The sequence below is a fragment of the Argiope bruennichi genome, chromosome 3 (genome assembly GCF_947563725.1).
Source record: "Argiope bruennichi chromosome 3, qqArgBrue1.1, whole genome shotgun sequence".
Lineage (NCBI taxonomy): Eukaryota > Metazoa > Arthropoda > Arachnida > Araneae > Araneidae > Argiope > Argiope bruennichi.
Window position 1 is genome coordinate 12,066,343 of NC_079153.1, and position 22,768 is coordinate 12,089,110.

A 22,768-nucleotide genomic window follows, 5' to 3' on the forward strand; every position below is an offset into this window, starting at 1 on the left:
ATGGAATCCGACATCGTAAAGAATATTATAATGCGCTATTATGATTTTGTAAGTGAATATAATTATTGCGTGTATCTAAAACTATCGTAACACAACAATAGACTTTTTTATAATTGAATACGTTAATCTTTTTCCTTTTACCTTGGCAACTCTTGTTATTATAGCAGATTCTGAACTCTTCTTTTCTACTCTAAAAAAAGTAAAGCATATTTTAAATTGAACAATAAACAGAGTTAGATTACATGCAATTGGAATTATTTCAATTAATAACCAGAAGGAGAGATTTTCTCAAAACTTTCCCACATATTCTTTAATAAAGGTGTTATCTCAGAAAGCTCCTTACATGACATTGGCGTACAATGGGTACGAAATATTAAACTTTGGTGCGAATTTATAATTTTTTTCTCAATCTATTGTTTGATTCTTGGCCAGATTTTTGGCGATAAATCATTGGTATTGGCGATCCGCTTGGCGTGTATCCTAAAATGTAATTTGTGTTTTAGTCGCGTTTTTCCTAACCGATTGACAAACATTTGATACAAAACTGCACCTGTAATCACAAAATCTCATATCAAATTTGATGCATTTAAGTCATTATATTTTTGAGTTATCGAGGTTTATGTATCTCTGAAAATATAGATCGTTAGATGATCAACATTTTGTAGAATTTGACTCGTAATTTGATAGATATCTACACTATAGATGTACCAAATTTTATTCATCTAGCTCTCTTCGTTTTGTACTTATCGTATATGGCATTATGGTCGAACAGCCGGACAAACAGGCCTTTTCCGAACGGATTTTGCCTAAAATTTGATAAGAAAAATCTACAAATTTGTTTTAAAGATCATATACCAAATTTTATCGATCTAACTCAAAGCGATTTTGTATAATCTTTGTCACAGACAGACAAATATTTTCCAAAAACATACCTTTTGGTCTGAAGGAGGTTTAAAACGTGGAGATTCATCAAAACGATTAAAATTTTTTTATAATCGTCTAATTTTTTAAGGACGATTACAATACTTTCTCTATGCTTTGTATACGAGAAAGTAAGAAACGAACATAGTCGACTAAAATATTATTGGACAATCAAATTCGAACATTCACAAGATCTGCAATCATCTCGTGAACAGTTCAAGCGCTATTATTAAAGCAAAAACAAAAATGTATAGATACCCCTTCAAATAAAATGCGTTTGTTTTTTCTCTAATTTTAATACTCAACTAAACAAGAGTGCTGTCTTATTTTGACATAAAATTTATTTTTACCCTTTGGAAATCTAATTTAATCATGAAAAATTAATCATATCCATTTGTAAACAGATATATCTATTAGGTGCTTGCATGTATTTTGATCATTTTTTTCACTTTAAAAAGGCATTTATTGAGAAAAATTGGTTCAATACATGTATCAATCAAAATATTTTCCATCATTTTCTACAACTTTTTCCCATTTTCGTCCAAAAAGTCTAACAAATGACTGTTTTCGAATTTTTTTTTTTTTTTTTGGTCCCCCGGGCCGTTTTTTGTCATTGACATCGAAATCACTATTCTTAAATCATTGAAACCAAAACCGACAATTGGGATATGACGGAGCAGCATCACCATAAGTTTCTAAAAGTATCTCATGGGCTTCGGCAGCTGATTTCTTCAAATCAAACAAGAAAAGCAATGAGTTTCGAAAATGCAATTTGGAGCGTTCCATGATTGGGGTCTTTATACACTGAATAACTCCATAATACTAAATGGAAAACTTTCAAAATGATAACAATAAATAATAAATTGGCAAAACCCAAAACCATTGTCGTTTATATAGAGAATTCGCATGTTTATCGGTAGATGTCACTGATTAAAATACATGCAAGCACCTAATACTTTTCATTAGAAACTCCGTAATTATGAATATCTTGTGAAATGTGACCTCTGTTTTAGAAGTAAATGATATGTTTACCACTTACACCTTTGAACGTGGAAGGGCCGTTAATGTTTTGATGCGCATGGTAATCGGATTTTGATAAGAAACCCTCATGAAAGTTTTTGGCAAAGTATTTTTTGACATAGATATACCAAGCCAGTTGTGAGAATAATGAATGAAAAGAAAATTCGTGTGAAAATAGGACTATCTCGCTGTTACTCCAGCAATCTTGAATTCAAAGCAATCAATACATCAGACTGAAGATGCAACCCATTGTGAATCGTTCAAAGGCGGAATTCATGGAGGTTTGTTCAAGTATCATAGTAATAAGCAGCATAGTGAGTTGCAGCTATATACAAACGTTCTCTTAGAGATGTTTCTTCTGCTGTCTCTATGAAGGGACCCGGGTGCAAAAAGCCATCTGGGGCCCTCATTTTTTGTAAACTAAAAAAAAAAAAAAAAAAAAAAGCGAACATATATCATTAATACATGTTTATTTTGTTTTTGCTAATACATCAATAACTTCAGGAAAATTACAATTTTTTGCAATTTCTTTTACTGCTTCTTTTGAATATAGCAAGTGCAATTAAGCGTTCTGAACACATGCTTGACCGAAGATAATTCTTTATTAATTTTAATTTGCTATAGTAACTAGCAACGTGAAGAAAAGTTTTAACACAGTTAATATATTTAGAAATAACTCATTATAATTACTATTTAGTATGCATTGCAATATGTCTTGTGTGTTATTTGCATCTTTTTCATTTAAAATCAAATCTCGTAGCAAACAAATTTCCTGGATTAGGTTTTCATCTACATCCTTGTTATAAAACTTTACAAAGTTTTTGGAACATATCTCTAATTATATTTTTCTAAAGTTTTTATATCATTGATTAATTTGAAATCAAAAAAAAAAATATTTATATACTTTTAAATCTATCTTCTATTTGTACAATATCAGTATCAATTACAGTTTTAAAAAAATAACGTCTTAATTCCTCTACCGGGGTTTTCATAACTTCGTCTTCAGCTAATTCGGAATATAATTTTTTCCTTTTTCGAATTCATTTTACAGAAATATATTCTGAAATGTTCAAATTACGTGCTAGCACTTTTACATTGTCTAAAAATGTGTTAAATTTTGGATTTCAGTTTTATTGACTAAATTGAAAGCCGAATCAAGAACAAGTCAAGTTTTTGCTTGAAATAGTTTATTGGTAGTGTGAATTTTGAACATATTGCAAACCATACTATTAACCCTCTCAATTCCAGCCGGGCGGTTTCAGAATTTACCCTATAACTTCCAAGTGGGTCGGTTTGGGGCGGCTGCTAGCCATTTTAGGGAAGATGGGTATTAAAAACGGCTGCTCTATTAAACACTCCAGGAGGTCCACGTTATCTTCGACAATCACGACTTTTTCACAGTAGTTACCCTTGCGCCTTAGGGCGGTAGGGGTTGAGGAGGGATTCAGTAAATAGGTTGTTGGCGTATATTTTGAAAGGGTTTTAGTTTCTATTTTCACGTGTTGTTAGTCCAAAACTGAAAAGATTTTACAGCCATTTATTAAAAATTTTCCACTGAAGTGCGCTGTTAATGATGAATGATATGTAAGGATACCGACAAGTTGTTTATTTTTCGGATAAGCATCAGACGCTCTTTTCAGTATTAAGACTATTGTAATGATATAAAGACAAACTACTGCATTGTCACTGCAGCCTATTCACACCGCAATTTTCTCGCAAAATGGGTAGCGACTCTTGTTACTGTTAAGGGAAGTAGTTTCACACTCCCAGCATCTTTTTCTATCATCAAAGGACCGTCGGAATTTCTGAGGCCGAGTACAAACTACCACTTTCAAAATGGCATTAAAAGACCAAAAAAAAGATTGAGAGTATTCTTTATTACCCTTTTCACAGAGTAAGATAAGTTATATAAATACTGAGTTCCTTTTACGAATGACATTCTGAAAATCTCTCTTCATTTGTGAATTTCTACTCTTTATTTTACGTACGGTGAATCGGGTTTTTGGATTATCAGAATAATTTTTGTATTGAAACGCATATTATTTCTTCATTATGAGTAAAAGAAATCGTGAACACATTGAAGAAGACATTAAACCAATTTTACTTGCTTCTGATGAAAGTGACTGTGATATATCTGCGAAGATCATGGTTGGTGAAAAAATGATACTTTAGCTCATCTCTCGTTTATTCTAAACAAAGTAGCAGAAAATGAAACTAACGAGGATCAGATGAATGAGAGAGATGGAGATGAGGAGTCAAAAAGTGTTATATAATTTACTTATTATCAAAAATTTGCAAATGATTACCTCATGTGTAAATTTGAGGAAATTTAATATGAAACTTTCGTTCGAAAATTTATCTTGACTTAACAATACTATAGAAAACCTCACATAATATTTTAAAATCAGAAATTCAGCATACCAGTTTATACTAAAAAAGTAATATTTATGGTGTAATAGTAATATTTCGTCTTTTAAAACTGCTTAGATATCATTTTTTTCATCATCTTGAATTTTTTTTATAGGAAACTAATAATTAATACTTGAACATTAATTTCTGTATTTTTAACATGTTAATGTTTATGCATACTTTCTACATATAATTCGAGCGATATATATATCATTAAACATTATTCAAAACTTCACTGTAGGTCGAATATTTCATCTCAATCTGGAAAATTCAGACGAAGTTACTTCTAGGGCTTTAGTAAAAGAGAAAACAGAGCATTTACTTCTAGGGCTGTGGGCTTACCAGATTGCTCGAATCACCAGACAACATAAAAAACAGAGGCAGTGGTCACTGCAAATCCCATTCACACGTTCTCTAATGAAGCTATTATTCCTCTCACCCTGCATAATTACGTGCAACTTTTGTAGGAGCATTTATAACTTACATGTCATTGGCGAATTTTAATTAGGAAATATATATCATTGGTGTTAATTTAACATTTGTACTGAATATGATGCGGGGAGATGTATTTTCGACGCCTCCCTTTTTTGATGTGTTGTAACCAAAATTGGACACTCGTTAATTATTGCGCTAAAATGCATACAAAAATACATAGAAATAGACAGTCAACCCTTTGAAAGATTTGCGTATAATTCTGGGTAAAGATTTGGGTATATAACATTTTAGATACTAAATATGTGTACCAAATTTTATACATCTGGCTATTTATGCTTTTTAGTTGTTACCGAGCTCGTTTGCACTCGGGGCAGCTGGAATGACACATTTCCTCTGAAGGGATTACTTTCAAAATTTTATAAATATGTACAAATGTAGTGTTAATTACACATACTAAATTTCACCCATCTTTCTCAAATCTTTGTTATCATTTTGCTGAGACAGCTTAACAGAACGACAGGCAGTTATATTTCCAAAAATGTGTTTTACCTGGAGAACTGTCAAAATCTCGAGTTTGAAATTCTGGACGATTACAATATTTTCTCCTTGCATGACATCGCATTCAAAAAAATAAAAATATAATATATTTTTTTTCAATCTACGCTGTGACAAATTAAAAATTTTATAGTTTTCTATAGATCTTCGGTTTTTTTTTTAGTCCTAATTAGAAAAAGGACTTTGGAACTATATGATTTTAAATAAAATGAAAGGTCCATTCTATTGCGACTAAAAATGAATAGTTATGAAAATTTGAATATGACTAACTTATAAAATTACAAGATCTTAGGCTAATGCATTAAACATTCTTAAGATGGTACGCAAATCAATGCCCGGACTTTCTCCAAGGCTGATTGTCCTAAAATGCTGTTATTCAAAACTTCGTAAATCGGTAAGATGTGTTCGCAGAGGAAAGAAAATATTATTTTTAGTTTCTGTTTAAATTTTGCAGTGTCAAGAACATTTCATTCCATAATTCTTTAAGATTAAAGATTTAAGAAAGATAAAATGCTGGCTTCATAACATTTTCAGCAGTATACTTATTGACTGAAAGGGAATAAAATATTATTTTTTACATTATTTAAATCCTTTTGAAATTAAAACTAAAACTGAATTTTATGATGAATAAAAGAAATTTTTACTGAAATTTTTTTTGAGAATTTGCATAAATCATAAAAAATATTTTTTAATACAAATAAGACTTAAATGCTGAATGGATCTATTTTCTATTTTCATATTTTTTTAAATGTTTAGATTCAGTAAAAAATCTTTTATGATTAATTGAAAATTTATCACTTCCTTTGTATCGCAAAGTTCAAATTTTACGGGAATTGACCAAAAATTAGAGAAGTTCTTAGTACTCTTAACGCAACGAGATATGGCTTCTATAATAGTGTGAGTTATATGACTATGAACATTTTAAACTTAAATATATTTTGCCGAAGGAAGTAATTATAAAATATTTAATTGAATATAATTTATATAAAATATTTAACTGAACATTTTAGCTACCATGAGCACAGTGATCCAGCTGGTCTCCGAAGGTCATTAGTTAATAATAAACATGAATACCGGTTTGTATGTGAAAGAGAAGAAAGGCAAAAATTGATTTTTTTTAACTGCATAGGAATGGCCTTTATTTTATATCTAGCTGAAATCAAGCTCATTGTCAAATGGTGTGGTTAGTATAGAATTGATATTTAAATAAATTAATCGATTAACTGACAAGTTCTGAAAATATTTTTTAAAAAAGAAGAACATTTCTTTCGATATCATCTGAATGTACAAAATTTCATATCTCTGGAACTCGAGGGAGTGATTTAAAAATGTATTAAAATAATCCTAACATGAAACAATTTAAGTATAAAAATGCCATGCTGTTAATGTAACAGTCTCTTTTCTTCATACCATGTAACTTGGCGCATCTCTGACTCTAGTGTCATAAAAATCTAATCCAACCAAACCCTTCCCTTCATTTATTTTATGAAAGGACGATTTAAAAACTTCAAGGAACATTTTTGTAGAGGATAGAAACATGGAAAAACCTGAAACATGGAAAACTCTTAATTCAAAACTTGAAAGTTTGACTATGACAAGTCGATTATTTGACTGACTTGCATACTTTTTTTATTTCAGTAGATTAGATATTAGAGGGTAAATGACTGTTTTATCACGTCCCTTCCATCTTTTGATATCGATGACTCATATCTACGAACTCGTTCGAAAAAATCACCCTCCGAACACCATGTTCCTCGCTTGTACGAATCCAATCAAAATGACTGTAGTAAGGAGTGTCATTCTAAATATAAATTTTAAAATATGCCTCAATATCAGGCTCAAATAAATTTATAAGCCTAAAAGTAAAATAAAAGGATAATTTATAGAAGTCTATATTTTTCAAAACATGTTCGCTGTGATAAACCGTGACTCCTTCAATAGCGCGCGCGCACACACATCAAATAGATGCAGTCTGTACTTGTAGACTTCTCTGTACATTTACTGCCTCCAAATGGATATACGTATCCTTATATAGGAATGTTCGAACTAGATGAATAAAATCTACCAAACATCAGAATTGTAGATTAATTGATAACAACATCAAATATTGAATCAAAATTCTCCATTGAAAAAAGACTAAAATGCACATTTCGTTATCCTTAGTAGAAGATGAAACTACGCACAAAAAGTGTGTCATTTTGTGGATGTAAGCGATAAAGTCGAAAGGAGTATAGTATCTCTAGTTCATCTTATGACATAAAATTATATATAAAAGTGAAATATCAATGTTATGATTCTATAGAGCATCATAACATTGTCATTGTAACATCCATGCCAGTTGTCTGTCAACTCCGAAATTAATCAAATAAAAGGGATGAAACTTTGTAGCTATTAAATTAGACTGAAAAGTATCAAAACATGTCTTTATTTTCTCAATCTAACTTTTAGAAGGTGTTGCCAACTGGGCAACTAAAATATTACATGTAAAATATGTATGTAATTATTAAATATGTTGGACGCCTTTTTGCCGACCAATTAAAACCAAAATTTGACACGGAATTATAGTATAAAAATTATAGTATATATATAAATTATAGTATATAGTATATATATAGTAAAAATTATAGTATATATATAAATAAGAAAAGAGTCAAAATACCCTCTCAATTCCAGCCGGGCGGTTTGGGGCTGTTTGAGAATGTACCCTATAACGTCCAAGTGAGTCGGTTTTGGGCGGTTGCTAGCCGTTTTAGGGGAGATAGGTATTAAAAGCGGCTACTCTATTAAACACTCCAGGTGGTCCTCGATATTTCCGACAATCACGGCTTTTCACAGTAGTTTCCCTTGTGCCTTAGGGCGGTAAGGGTTGAGGAGGGAATCAGTAAATAGGTTGTTGGCGTATATTTTGAAAAGGGTTTAGTTTCTATTTTCATGTGTTGTTAGTTAAAAATTGGAAATATTTTACAGCCATTTATTAAAAATTTTCCACTGAAGTGATCTGTTAACGATGAATAATATGTAAGGATACCGACAAGTTGTTTATTTTTCGGATAAGCATCAGACGCTTTTTTCAGTATTAAGACTATTGTAATGATATAAAGACAAACTATTGAATTGTCACTGCGGCCTATTCACACCGCACTTTTCTCACAAAATGTGTAGCGACTCTTGTTACTGTAGATGGAAGTCGTTTTACATTCCAACCGTCTTATTCTGTCATCACAGGACTGTGAAATTTCTGAGGCCAAGTACAAAATACCACTTTCAAAATAGCATTAAAAGTAAAAAAAAAAAGATTGGGAGTATTCTTTATTGCCCCTTCACAGAGTGAGATAAGTTATATAAATACTGAGTTCCTTTTCCAAATGCCATTCTGAAACTTTCTCTTCAAATCTGAATTTTTACTCTTTATTTTACGTACTGTGAATCGGGTTTATGCATTATCAGAGTTATTTTTGTATCGAAACGCTTATTATTTCTTCATTATGAGTAAAAGAAATCGTGAACACACTGAAGAAGAAATTAAAGCAATTTTACTTGATTCTGATGAAAGTGACAGTGATCTATCAGCGAAGATTATGGTTGGCCAAAAAATGATACTTTAGCTGATCTCTCGTTTATTCTAAGCAAAGAAGCAGGAGATGAAACTAACGAGGGTCAGATGAACGAGAGAGATAGAGATGAGGAGTCAAAAAATGTTATATAATGTACATACTATCAAAAATTTGCAAATGATTCCCTCGTGTGTAAATTTGTGGAAATTTAATATGAAGCTTTCGTTCAAAAATTTATCTTGTCTTAACAATGCCATAGAAAACTTCACATAACATTTTAAAATCAGAAATTCAGCTTGAAAAATTCAACATGACAGTTCATACTAAAAAAGTAATATTTATGATTAATGTAATTTTAAATGCGTTAAATCTTCATATTTAGTTTATGAAGAATGTAATGTTTTAGTAAAATGTTCAGGCTGAAAACTGAAGGAATGTATTTTTGAAATATATTTCGCTGAGTAATTTTTACCCCGAATTTTATGTCATAAATTTTTGTATTTCAGTGTTAAATGAAGTTTTAAAAATATGTTATCTCATCTATCGAAACAATTCGATAGATGAGATATATAACGTTTGACGTAATATATTCCCTTGGTTAGAAAATTTTTTTAATTGTTAGATTAGTAAAAATGAGTGGCAAAATAAAGATATTTTTGGAATTTATATTTGTTCTACATTCTTTTTCGATTATTTAATGTAAAAGCAAGAATGCGTACGGTTTTAGAAAAAAAAAAAAAAAATGTGAAAATTTCTTTAAAAATTTAATTAAAGTTCTTAAACTTTTCTCTTAGTATTACTATCAAAAATGCAAAATAATATTTTATATTTAAAAATTCAATAAAGATAATCGTTTATACTAAAAAAAAAATGCTAAAGACAATAAAAAAAAAATCTTAGCTGAGTGTTGAAAGAACATATTATTTTCGAAACATCTTTCAAAAAGAGCAATAACATTTTTTTTATCCAACGATTGTTTTTATTTCGGTATTAAATGAAGATTTAAAACATTATCTTGTTTATCACTGAAAAGCATTGACATCTATACTATGTAAAAAAATGTAGTAATTGCATTGATATATGTATAATGTATGTTTTACATTACTATGTAAAAAATTTTTACATGGTAATATATGACATATTATTTAATTTTGGCAAGAAAAAAATGTAAAAGCCTATTGAGAATTAAATGAAACATAAAGATGTTTTTGAAATTGCTAGTAAAGCCAGTTTTTATTTAAATGGTTTGGAAGCCTAACATGAAACTTACGAAAAAAAAAAACTATTTTCTAAATTATAGAATAAATTTCAAATTGTTTGTAAAAAAAAAAAAAATACCCCACAAAGATGATGAGCGAAACACTTCACACTAAAAAATATAAATACATTAGAATAAAACTTTTAAGCCGATGGAAAATGAATCTCGTTGTCGAAAACCGCAAGGCAATTATTCAAGGTAGAGCGTCGACAGTTTTATTACTTCTGAGTGCGGGGGGTAACTGCCCCTCAGCTAGGAAGAGTCCATGTCTTCCAGAGACACGCTGAGAAAGTCTGGATATTAAAGGGAGTGCCGCTTGAAAAGTGCTTTGATGTTAAAGAGTTAAATACAAAATAAATAGCATTTCTTGTACAGTATCCAATAAATTTTTAGCTTCGCATACCGCTGTATTGTCGTTACTTACGTCAATAAATTCTTCAAGGGCATTACAATTTTGTTCAAACTGTGTACATTGCTTTAACCGAATCTATTTTGACTTCACAAAGAGTGTCACATAATGGTTTAAGAGCTTTAACTGGTTAAATGCTTTTGTGGAATTTCCCATCTTTTTGTAGATGTAGAAAATAAGCAATATGAGCGATGCAATATCCCCCGAAAATTTTTACAATATATACTGCTGGAAGCGGCATCAGAAATTAATAAATTAAAGGAGTGTGATAGGCAAGGCGTTTAAATTGCATTCGGGTTTAGAGAAAGTATTCTAGGCTGTACACCTTTATATTTCTCTTTCATGTTGCTACCTTTGTCATATGCTTGCCCTCTACAATTCATATCTAAATCAAACCAGCTTATCTTTCTAACAGAATTTTTGCTCCTCCAGTCGCATCAATTACTTCAATAAATCCTATAAATGACTTATTTATAGCTAACCTTTTCTCTTCAAAATTTACATACCTAATAATGATTGAAATTTGTTCCTTATGGGAAATATCAGGAGTACAATCCATTTGGATACTATAATACATGGCTGCTTTTATATCGTGTGTAATTTTATTAACAACTTCATTTTCTATCTTAGAAATAATTTGTTCTTGTGACCTCTGTACTAAATGATGCCCAATTTAATTTTTAGAATTTATTATTTTGTTTATATGATCAATTAGCATAGGATCGTATTTACTTAATAATACTATTAAACTTAAAAAATTCCATTATTAGGCGTACCTATTATTTCGTGGGTTCCTCGAAGTGGAAGCTAAAAATAGAATCACATTTACAATTCTTTGAAATAGTCATTTGAGTCGTGCCATTTCCTTACTTATATTAATTGGATTAGTTTTATCAATAGTAGAACATAAATTTAATCGTTTTAGTAATTCTTTCCAATCAATAAATTAATTAAAATGACAACCAGAACGCTCATGATTTTGGATTACAGTTGACAGCTTTCTCCAGTTATTATAGCCACATATAAATCGTGTAGTTTGATCATTTCCTCCTCTTTTGGAAAACAGTATACAATAAAAACAAAATACGGAATCTTGCTTTTTTGAATAAATTAACCAGCTGCGAAGTTGGATTTCACCGTTTGGCATTTTTTTTAAAAGTAGCATGTATTGGAAAATGATCTACCTTCAGCATTTTTAGCAAAAACTCCTTCGTGTTTGCAGGTCCGATTTTAATGCAAAACATTCTAAATTTATCAGTTACAATATTTGGCCATAAACCAGGATCATTTATACTCACTTGATCATATTTGTTATTGACATTTTCGTCATTATTTTCTGATGCGGTCATATTTGTATAAACACACGGTTCTTCAACAAATTTCACCGTTTCACCATTTTTATTGCTAGCCTGTGTACTTTGAGTAGAACTATCTTCCCAAGTTGAAGTTTGAATTGTAACTTCTGAAGTCAGAGCAATTTCTTTGCCAAAATTATTTAACAGCAAAAAAAAAAAAAAAAAAAAAAAAAAAGATCTACTTGTGACTTTTTGAAGTTTAGCTTTTCTCATTTTTTCTTTTCTAGTTATTTTCTTTTTTGACACCCAGAAGGATATTTTCTTGGCATGGACATGGTTATATCTAATAGTATTAAGCAGTTCACCGAATGAATTATCAAATTATAATATACTATACTATACGCTATTACTTAGGTGAGGTAAGTGACTGTAAATCTACTTACCTTATATTAACACTTTGTAAACTTCGTATATTTCCAATCTGTCGACAGCTTCATTTAAACTTCTTCCTTATTTCTTTTCATTCAGGTAGTGGTCGGTGAAGCAGTAATGCAATGTGGATTCTTAAGATTTGATCATTTAATTTAACAGTTTTACTTTTTGTTAGAACAACTTAATATAAACAAACTTACACACGCATAAAAAATATTACATTAGATCTAGAAAAAAGCAAATAGCTGATGATTTACAAGTCCATTTGAACCCAGCATCAACCTCGACTTCTGGCCGCCGCTGCGTCCAGAAGTCGCGCCGCTCTGTTTTAACATGTTTGAAGGGGATTTCCTTATTCATAAATGAACGTTTTCTCCCTTTTTATGGGTATCACTGCGATCATTGCCTGATAAAGGTGTCAGTCGACGCTCAACCAGCCACGTGGAACCAAACTTGTATACTTTCAGTACCTGTAAACGCTATTATTGTTCAGAACATTATTCTAATTCTTAATCACGGTGGAGGTCCCCTTCAGTCGCGGGGTCCCGGTGCATAGTGCTACGAATTTACCCTAGGTTTAAGCTGGTTCATTTCAATTTTTTTAATAAGTGGACTGTAATCGTATTTAAAATCAATCCACAATTCGAAAGCCAACTTTTTATTTTCATCGAGGTTCACCGACTCAATACGAAACTGTTTTGAAAACTGATCCCATGTCAGCAGGCTTACAATAAATTTTATCACTGAAGCCAAGTCAGCGTACGGTTGCAACATTCTTTAACAAAAAGCGCCAACGAAGCGGTAACACATAGCACTCCCCAGATGGCCGGCCCTGCTCAAAATAACTATTTCCATGAGATCGTAGAAGTCTAGTTCCGAATTAGTGAATGTGTATACTTTATTTTTAACAAAATAGCGATTATGACTATAGCTGAAAAGCAGTTTTATCACAGTTTATATGTCTTTAATCATCTTCATATATCCTTTCGGCTCCAATCGTACTTTTATCCATGGTTTTGAAATTATAAGATTTCACTACAGTTAATATTTTATTCTCACAAAAAACAACACAACATATATTGTATTCATTACATCATTTCTTTTTTTAAATAATAGTCTTCTTTCATTTCGGCATTTGTTTCGCAATCTGCTTCAAAAGATATTAGGTAGCAAATAAAATTCAGACGCTGAATGGTACTACTTACTATTCTTATATTCTTTATGTATGAATTTGAGAATGTTTCGATGCAATCATAAGGGGGTTATTGGATTTGTTGACGTATAATTATTTCAAATCAAATTTTAAATGAGAGGACAGGTATTGAAAATAATGTAGATACATAGCATAATGAACAGAACAGATGTATGGATTTAAGGAATAGAAAATAAAAATATCTATAAAAGTTTCAAGTTTAGAAATACGTTTTTAAAGGAATTATAAAGATAAAATTACGAGTAAAAGATTTTTTTAAAACGATTGCAAATAGTACTATTGACGATGGTCGCCAAAGTTATTTATCTATACTAATAATAAAGATGAATGTGTGCATATGCGTGTGCGAGAGAGAACTACTAAATTTGGCACATATATACTTTCGGGGGCTGAAAATTGCACCTCCGAGGAAGGTTATTTTTTTTTTTTTTAATTTTTAACTAGTAAAAAATTAATCGAATACCTGACGTTTTTCCGTAATAATTTTCGAAAATATTATTGCACAATAGTGATTTTAACCCCATTTTAAGAAATTGTTTTTTTTAATAATAAAATAATTGTGCGAATTTTTGTTGAATTTTGATAATTTTTATTTTTATTTATTTTTGCCTGATTTTCAACAATAGATAACATATCTGCCTCATATTGGCACAGTTTTCATTGTTTCATCAAATATTTAATCATTGATTTTCTTCCATTGTTGAAAGCTAAAAAAAAAAATAAAAAATAATAAAATAAATAAAAAGAAAAAGAAACCTATCGGTGTAATATACAATACAAAAAATTTTTTATATATATATATATATATATATATATATATATATATATATAATATCCCAATGTATTGAAGTTTTAATAGCGCGAAATTTAGAAGATAGATGAACTAGACATTTACATTAAATTACATCTCCATTAAAAAGATTCAAATACACAATAAACAGAATTTAATTAAGACAATTAAAATAACACGCCCTTAATGCCAGACATTTTTCGAAATCATCGATAAGGAGGAAACACACACACACACAAAACACGATTTATCTTAAATAAAATGTAATCAATATTCCTGGCGGGACAGGACCAGTGCATTAAAAATGCAAGTTAAAGCATCAAAATTAAGAAACAATATTGACGGAAGTAGTTTTCATAATAGATGGCAAGGATAAATATTTTTTCCTTAAACTTATACCTTTAAATTTGTTTTTAAAAATATCAATTTAGCACATGATGAAAATATTTAGTAGAAAATAAATCGGTAACTATTGTCATAAATGGCAGAAACAGTGAATATAAAACTCTCTCTGCAAAATGACGAGCTGCTAAAAATAAATAAGCAATTCCATTCGTTAGAAGGTAATCATTTCCTTAAGAAAATGTCATTAACATGTCAAAGTCATTTCTAGAAGATTAATAAGGAAACATTCCTACTTATTCATTCTTAAAAAGATATTTTACCACTGTCTTTTAAATTAAAACACGTTATGTTATTCTTTTTACTTAATCAACAGTAACAATTTGACACATTTTATGATTATATGAATTAAGAAATCTATTCTACAAGGAGGTATTCTTATAGGTGTTTGTAATTTGACCGATCATTTTATTTTCACATGTTTGCTTTCTATATATCCACAGTTTTTACAACCACCAAATTTGACAAGTTTTTTTTTACGATGTACTAACTCATTTCTATTTTATTAATTCGAAAATATACAATTTTCCATTCGAAGTTTCCTTATTTTGCCACATAAGCATTAAAATTTCCTGTGACGTAAAATAATTAGGAGAAAAGTTTAAAATAATAATAATTTAAAATTGTATATTCAGTTTTACTAAACTGGCATACATTTTCAAGATACTGCAATTTATAAGACACAGGTTCTAAAAAGTTTTCGGAAAGATATTTATTATTCTATATTGATCTCAAACAGATGTTTATTATTTTGTTATTAATTTAAAAATTTCGTACTATTTTTTTTACTGTGTTTTAACTCTTGACTTCCGATACACATCGACCCTTCCCTTTAACAAGCCAAAAAGGAACATGCATGCATTGTTTTCACTTTTTAAATTTGTATTTTTCAAATTAGATGGAACTGTTCTATTCTTCAGGGAAATGATGTTCTTCTTCCTCCAGCAATATAGCTCTAACAACCTGGATTCATATACAAAATTAGACAGTTTATGAGTACATTTGGAAATTTTTCCATTCATCCAACAATGATGTTTTCAATTTCGTGAAGAAAATTAGTGGCAAATGCCCTCTCCAAAAAATACTGTATGAAATTCAAGTTTGGAGAAATACATATGGCGAATATCCACATTTTCTAGAAGCTGTCGATCTGATGTATTCATTTTTACTCAAGAAGCATTTTAGCTGCAATGAAATATGTTGATAAAAACAATTAAAATAAGAAAATAGTATCAATAAGTAAGCCACATAATTTTGAATATAATAATAAAAAATGTGATGTATGGCAATAAGAAATGGAAATGAATTATTAATTTATTACTTTTCGTCATACCTGCCATTCATATTGAGGCAGTTGGCACAGCGTTGCAAATCCTGGTCTCATAGAACACCGTGAGAGGTAGTTATGAAACTTCTGATTGCCGAGGAACTTCAAAGACCCAAGCAGATGAAAATTTGAGAGTGCCAAGTCTGGGCTGTAGGGCAAGTGCTCCAAAATGTTCCAATCAAATTCTTGAAATTTTGGACAATCGAAGGGGGGGGGGGAGACTGCAAGGATTTGATTGCGAAGTTCATTACTACGCAACTATATTGGGCGTGAATCGATGGACGTGAATGCTGATATAAGCATTACATAAAGAAACAAATTTCAAACATCAAATTTTTCTTCATTTTTATTATTAAGGAATCATCTTCTGTCAAATGGTTCTTTGAAAAAACAATAAATGTTAAGAGAATCGAACAAGAAATCTTTAAGATCTTTACAGGAGGAGAAGGGGGAGGGGGCAGAGCTGATGCATTGGAAAGAGTGTTACTTATACTTGCGTATAATTCCTAAGGATATTAAAAAAATATATATAATAAAGTTGGCAAATAAATAAATTTATGAAAAATAACAAATGTTATGAATTATAAAATATTAGCCTATTTGTTTGATTAACGATTGCTAAAAATTCAATTAAATATTGTGTAACTATATCTTAATGGCTTTCTCAGAAAAATGTTTTTAAATTTTGATGTATAATAACATAATATTTTAGAAGCTTTACACCATTTTGATCAATGTGCTACACATTTCACTAATTTTACATCTGTATCTTTATACAATCAACTGTATAGCAGGAAAGAGCAGCAGTATTTAAAAATGGACACACTTAAAAAAAAAATCACAATTGCTTGATCTGAAGTTATAATAGTAATTTCAAAAAAAGTATGCTTTTAATAAAAGCATACCATACTAATATTAACACAATATATAAAAATTAGGTGAATCTCCTATCTTGACCACCAACGATGAAAAAAAAATCAGTATGAAATATTAGTAGCAACAACAACAAAAAATATTTTAGTTTCATTTCAATGAAGAAATATATTGTTGTAAAATATAATAAATGTATTTTTCAAATTTATATATATATATATATAGCAAAAAATTGGCATAATTTAAAAGTTCCTTTTTTAAGATGCAAAAATATTTTTGGAAGTTATTGCAGAAAAACCTTAAAGGTTTGCTAAAACCAACCCCATAATGCACATTTCTGCACTCCAAAGTTTACAAAAGTTAAGTTTGGTAATTCTAGGTCAAATGATTTAGCCAGCCAAGTATCAATACACAAAAATTTATCTTTGTCAGAAATAGAGATTGGGGTAATATTAACATTTTTACAAGTATAATTTATCAGGTTCTGTTTCTGTGTTATTCAAGTAATAACTACAGATTTATAATCATTGAGTGTCTACTTAAATAATAATGCATTCAAACTGTCATGAGTCAGAACAAACAAGCAGTTTCTATAAATAAATAAAATAAAAAAAAGGTATTTTTATAAATTTACTAAAATAATTTTTTAACATGGTATTGAATTGAAAATGAACAGAAATTTGAAGCAAAATTGATTAGTTTATTACAGGAGAGTGGAGAAGGACCGTTCCTCAGGATTCGTTGCAAAATTCCACTATACTATTTTACTCATTTTTAACATGATAAAGTTTATAAATTGGTCTGCTGACATTATTCAAATTATTCTACAGAAATTGCAGAATCTAGAAGCAATGAATTTGATACATAGTTATTTCTTGGATATTACATGCTCACTATGAAAGTTTTTTTTTTTTTCAAAATGTAAAACATATTCTTTGCTACAATTAATCAAAATTTTTAACCTTTAATAAATAAAATAACCTTTTTTCTTTTTCTTAGTTCCTTTGGAGTCTATTATTGGGGAAAAAAAATTATTTTGCATTACTGCACACATACACAGGTTTTTCAGCTATACCAATTTTATTTCCATGCAATTCTTTAAAAAAATTAATGAAATTTTCAAAATTACTCTTTAACAAACTTCATATATGCAAATCATTTATTATTTCAATTCTAAAGAAGAAATTTTTCGTATCAAAAGGCACATAATTTCTAAACAAAATACAATTATATTCAGATAAAATTTTAATTCAATTAAGAATTCTTTTTACGAAAAGAAAACTGTTTTGGAATACAAACACTCTTTTTTTTAAAAAGTAAATGAAATAGTTATTATTTTTCATAATTTATATCATTTTCTTATTCATTTATAGATTTTTTTTAACGATTTAAATGAATTTCGTTTTTAAAGATGTCCATGAATTTATTCTTCGCTGCTTTATTTACAAATTCTTTTTCTTTATACAACTGAGTGTAATATGCAACTAAAAACATTAATATTTGATTTTTCAACATATTATAAACTAATGTTTTAGCATATAACGAAACATTGTATTAAAAAAAAATAACATGATAATGATTTAAAGCTGGCTTTCTTTTAGTAATGTGGGTGATTTAATAATCATTATCCACAAAATGCACCAATTGATAGAATTCGCCCAGATAAAGACATAGCAGACAAATCAAGCCTAAAACATAAGTTTCATGTTATGATGTTTCTGATTCGAGATCTGAAACTTTTTTCATTTTTTTTATACCTGACATTTTGCTGATAATGGAAAAAATATGGTAATAACTAGGTATTATTGTCAATGTAACTGAAATATTCACAGGTATGTAAAATTCTGTACCTGCAAACTACATAAAACAGAACATTATTTATTGGCTTTAGACATTTAATTCCATAACAACAGAATTCTACAAGAAGGTCTCATACATGCTTCCAAAAGTTAAAACAGTATCACAACAAAAACTACCATAAGAAAAGAAAAACAGCTACAATATTCAAAATGAAACTGTAATAATATGACTAATCTGAAGTCATTTGAAATTCAAACATGTAAGTAAAGTTACATCATCTTGTAGCCTTGGTATCAGAGATCAGTTTCTCAAGTATATTTCACTATTTAACATTATCTAAAACTATTTAAATTATAAATGTAGGAAGGAGCCATGCCATCAAATAGAGACAAGTTGTTTAGTAACAACCTGTGACAGAAATAATCTTCTGATGATGATTATCAAAAAACATTTTGATAAACTATGCTTGCTAATTCTTTTATCTCAATTATAAAAGCTGAAAAAAATTGGGGGGAAAAAAAGTATGAATACAATCAAGTGGGGAAAAAAGGTGGGAAAAAAACACCCCACCAGACAGGTAAAAAAATATTTTTCAACAAATTCTTCATAAAATCTTGCATTTTTAATCACAACAAAACAGTTAAAATACTGATTTACAATTAGATCTCAAAAAGATTGATCGTCTACTATTAGATCATCTTCAAAAGAATAATTATGTAAGAAGGAGGGTCTTATTTTAAAAAGGAAATTGCAAGAAGAAAAAATCTATTTGGACAAATTTCTTATTGATATTTTATAATAGCAAGTATCACAGAAAAGTAAAAGACATAATAAACTCAGAAATTAACTGCACATCACATACAATTTTAAATAACATGCTTGTTAGAGTTAATATATTACTCATTTCTTTTAAAATATATTAACAGAAAAAAAATATCTGAAATTATAATTTTTCCTCTTTCTTACAATACTACAGCTTTCATCATTAATTTTAAGTCATATTTCAGTTTAATACAAATTTTGTATTAATTCTTTTGCATTCATACCAGTTCTTACTTTTCTTTGCAGATTTTTATAGTAGGATTTTCATAGATGTAATGGAGAATCATCTTCAAAATGTGATTTAATACTTTAAAGATAGTCTTGCAAAATAATTGTTTACATCATAATTATTTCAATATAGAAATAATTTGCATCCTAATTATTCTGTTGAGCATCAAGATAATTATGTAAAATTTAATGAATTTTAAGTACATGCTCAAGTACAGTAATGAACCAGAATGGTGTTTCTATAACTGCATAAGTTTACAGAAAAGTGACTAGCATTTACAATCAGTGCATACAAATATTTAATAGATAATTACAATTTTATATTATTTTTCTTTTTCTGTCTTATACAATATTTAGGAATGAGGATTATGAAGGAATTAAAAAAAAAAAATCTAATTGATTCATAAAGAATTTATAAAAATGAACTACGGTTTAAATTATGCTAAAAATATGTTTTCAGATTTAAGAATAAAACAAAATATATCCTGGCAATATAAATAATTAAACAGATCACAACCATGAAAGAATAATCTTTACATAGAAACTTCAAGTTATAGAGTAGAATTTAATTAAAATTTGCATTATTCTTTATCATTTAATCCACATACATTGCTTTCAGCTACTATTTGTTACAATCATCATATTAAAATTTTTATTAGCAATAACTCGCCAAATAAGACAACGTAAATTTTTATGTTTGTCAAATATAAACAGAAATCAGTGAAATGTTACCAATGTTTCATACTTTGAAACATTCTATTTAATAAAATTATATTTTTAAGGAACAAAAAGAAAAGAAGAAAACCAGGAACTAGGAAAATCTTCGTTTGACAGAAAAATTCTTCATGCAGAAAAAAAAAAAAAAAAAAATCAAAAACCATCTTCATTATATTGCCTTAAATATAAAATCAAGTACCAATAAAAAGAATTACTAAATATTTGAAATATTTAACACACTATACTGTTTCAAACTCAAAACAAAATAAATTGATGAATGGGGAAAAAAAAGTCAGGAGAATTTTGTATGCAGATTAAAATATAGTTAATACTTCCAAATTTTTCATATGGCTTCTTTCTATTTTTTTTCTTTTTATCTAACTTTCCAAAACAAATATGGACTGTACAACTGAAACAATTCATACTATATTTGACGAATCCTTGGAATTTTATTTGAAAAAAGAAGTAGACTCGATTATATCAGACTAACATTATATATGATAGTTGTATTAATTTTAATCTGGATTGATAATTAATTTAGAGAATTGGAGGGAATCTTAGATATTTAATTTACAATTATAACAACAAAATAAAACAATTTAATTAATCTTATCAATTTTCTTTGAATTTGTAACATAGAATTTTACACTAATTAATAGGCTTGAAAAGATTTTACACTAAAAATTACAGAAAATGGTCATTGTATAAAATAAAATTTGAAAGTGAAATTACTTTTTTTTGTAAATAATGTAAATATATTCAAAACTATTTACCATATTTTAACGAAAGAACTAATTATTTAAAAATTCTATGAATATATGAAAATGCACAGAAAAAATAAATGAAAAGAACATTCATCTCTGTTTTGAAATAAATTTTAATTTATGTCCTAACACAGATATTTTGACACATAAAGACCTCTATACTAAAAACACATTAGCATAACACCTTTCGATAATTTATACACCTTCAGAAAATTACAGTAGGATAAATTTAATTATTGTCAAATTTATCTTATTGTGCAGCCGGTAAAAATAGAATTCCTGATCTAATAGTTTCCATTTCAGTATATAAACGGAGATCTAGGCAAGGAGAAAACTTCGTTGGAAATCGCACATTTAATTGAGCCAATCACGCATATTAGCATTTGTTGGAAATGCAGATTATCACGGAATGAAATTGTTACACCAAATAACTGCAAGAAAATATCTACTGATGACAATATTAAATTAACACGTCAACCCAAGAGATTTACGAACCAAACGATCTGCAATTCTGTTAAATTGTTCTCTGTCTTCCCTCCACATTTTGGCAGCATCAACATTAGCTCCACTTTCATCATTTGGCTCTGCTAACATAGATACAACAGATAAAAGGATTTTTTCCACACTTTGCACAGGACTCCATCTTTCAGCAGACGATTCATAACCCATGGGGTCATCTCCAGGCGCATGCAGAATCGAAATACAAACACGACCATCCGGATAAATATTCGGATGGAACATTTCACAACTGAATTGCATTTTTGGAGGACTCAAAGGGTAATCTGATGGAAATATTAATTTTGCAGGAAACACACCACCTTCAAAACATGTACCCTCTGGGCCAGTAATTAAAGCTTCCCATTCGAAAAAATTTTCTTCATTGATGGGTCCAGCTATTATTCCTTCAGGCGGATTCAAAGTCAGTTGTTTGTATTCAGCCATAAGTCGACGAAGAGCAGATCCAGCCATGTTTCGTCCAATTAAAAATAATTTTGTTTCCAATAATATTTCTAAATATAATGCTAGTTAGTCAGTTGACAATTGATTTAAAAGAAAGGATACAAATCCTTTCTAGAACAATTTTACATGACGTTTCGGAGACTCGTTAACCGGAGGACGCTTGAACCCCCCATTTGAAGTTGAAAGGGGGGAGAAGTGGGGGGAAGCAGCACTGGAGGACGGATTTCATTCCGCTAGTGATGGAAATGGGGGAATCGATGTATGGTTGCTTTCGGAAAAGCTTTTTTCGCCAAAATTTGAAAATTTATTTACCCGCCAAGAATGAAGGGCATTTTTGGAATGTATAGGGTGGAGTGTGGTTGAATGTCGGTTGGATCTATGATGAAGGCAGACCTTATTTATGCACGATCTTTTTTAATAAAAGAATAATACCGTGTTATATTATATTTATTTTTGCTAATAATCAAGTTTTATGAATCTAATTTTTGACTAGAAATTAATGTTGACTGTGGCTGAGAACAGTGGGAACTTGGGAAAGCTGAATTTTCTACAGGCGCCTTCTATTTATAATTAATTAAATGGCA

The 22,768-nt window shown here is 29.3% G+C and overlaps 1 protein-coding gene across 1 annotated transcript; it reads right to left on the minus strand.

The window, feature by feature from the left end:
* Positions 1-21,319: 21,319 nt before the first annotated feature.
* Positions 21,320-22,347, minus strand: LOC129963830 (ubiquitin-conjugating enzyme E2 G2). Its single transcript, XM_056078403.1, has one exon. It carries the CDS (start codon positions 22,191-22,193, stop codon positions 21,690-21,692), a length of 504 nt encoding a protein of 167 aa, XP_055934378.1. The 5' UTR covers positions 22,194-22,347; the 3' UTR covers positions 21,320-21,689.
* Positions 22,348-22,768: the final 421 nt, after the last annotated feature.

What these genes read in the sequence shown, in the direction of transcription:
- LOC129963830 (XM_056078403.1), bottom strand. Translation starts at nt 22,193, where the DNA reads ATGGCTGGATCTGCTCTTCGTCGACTTATGGCTGAATACAAACAACTG.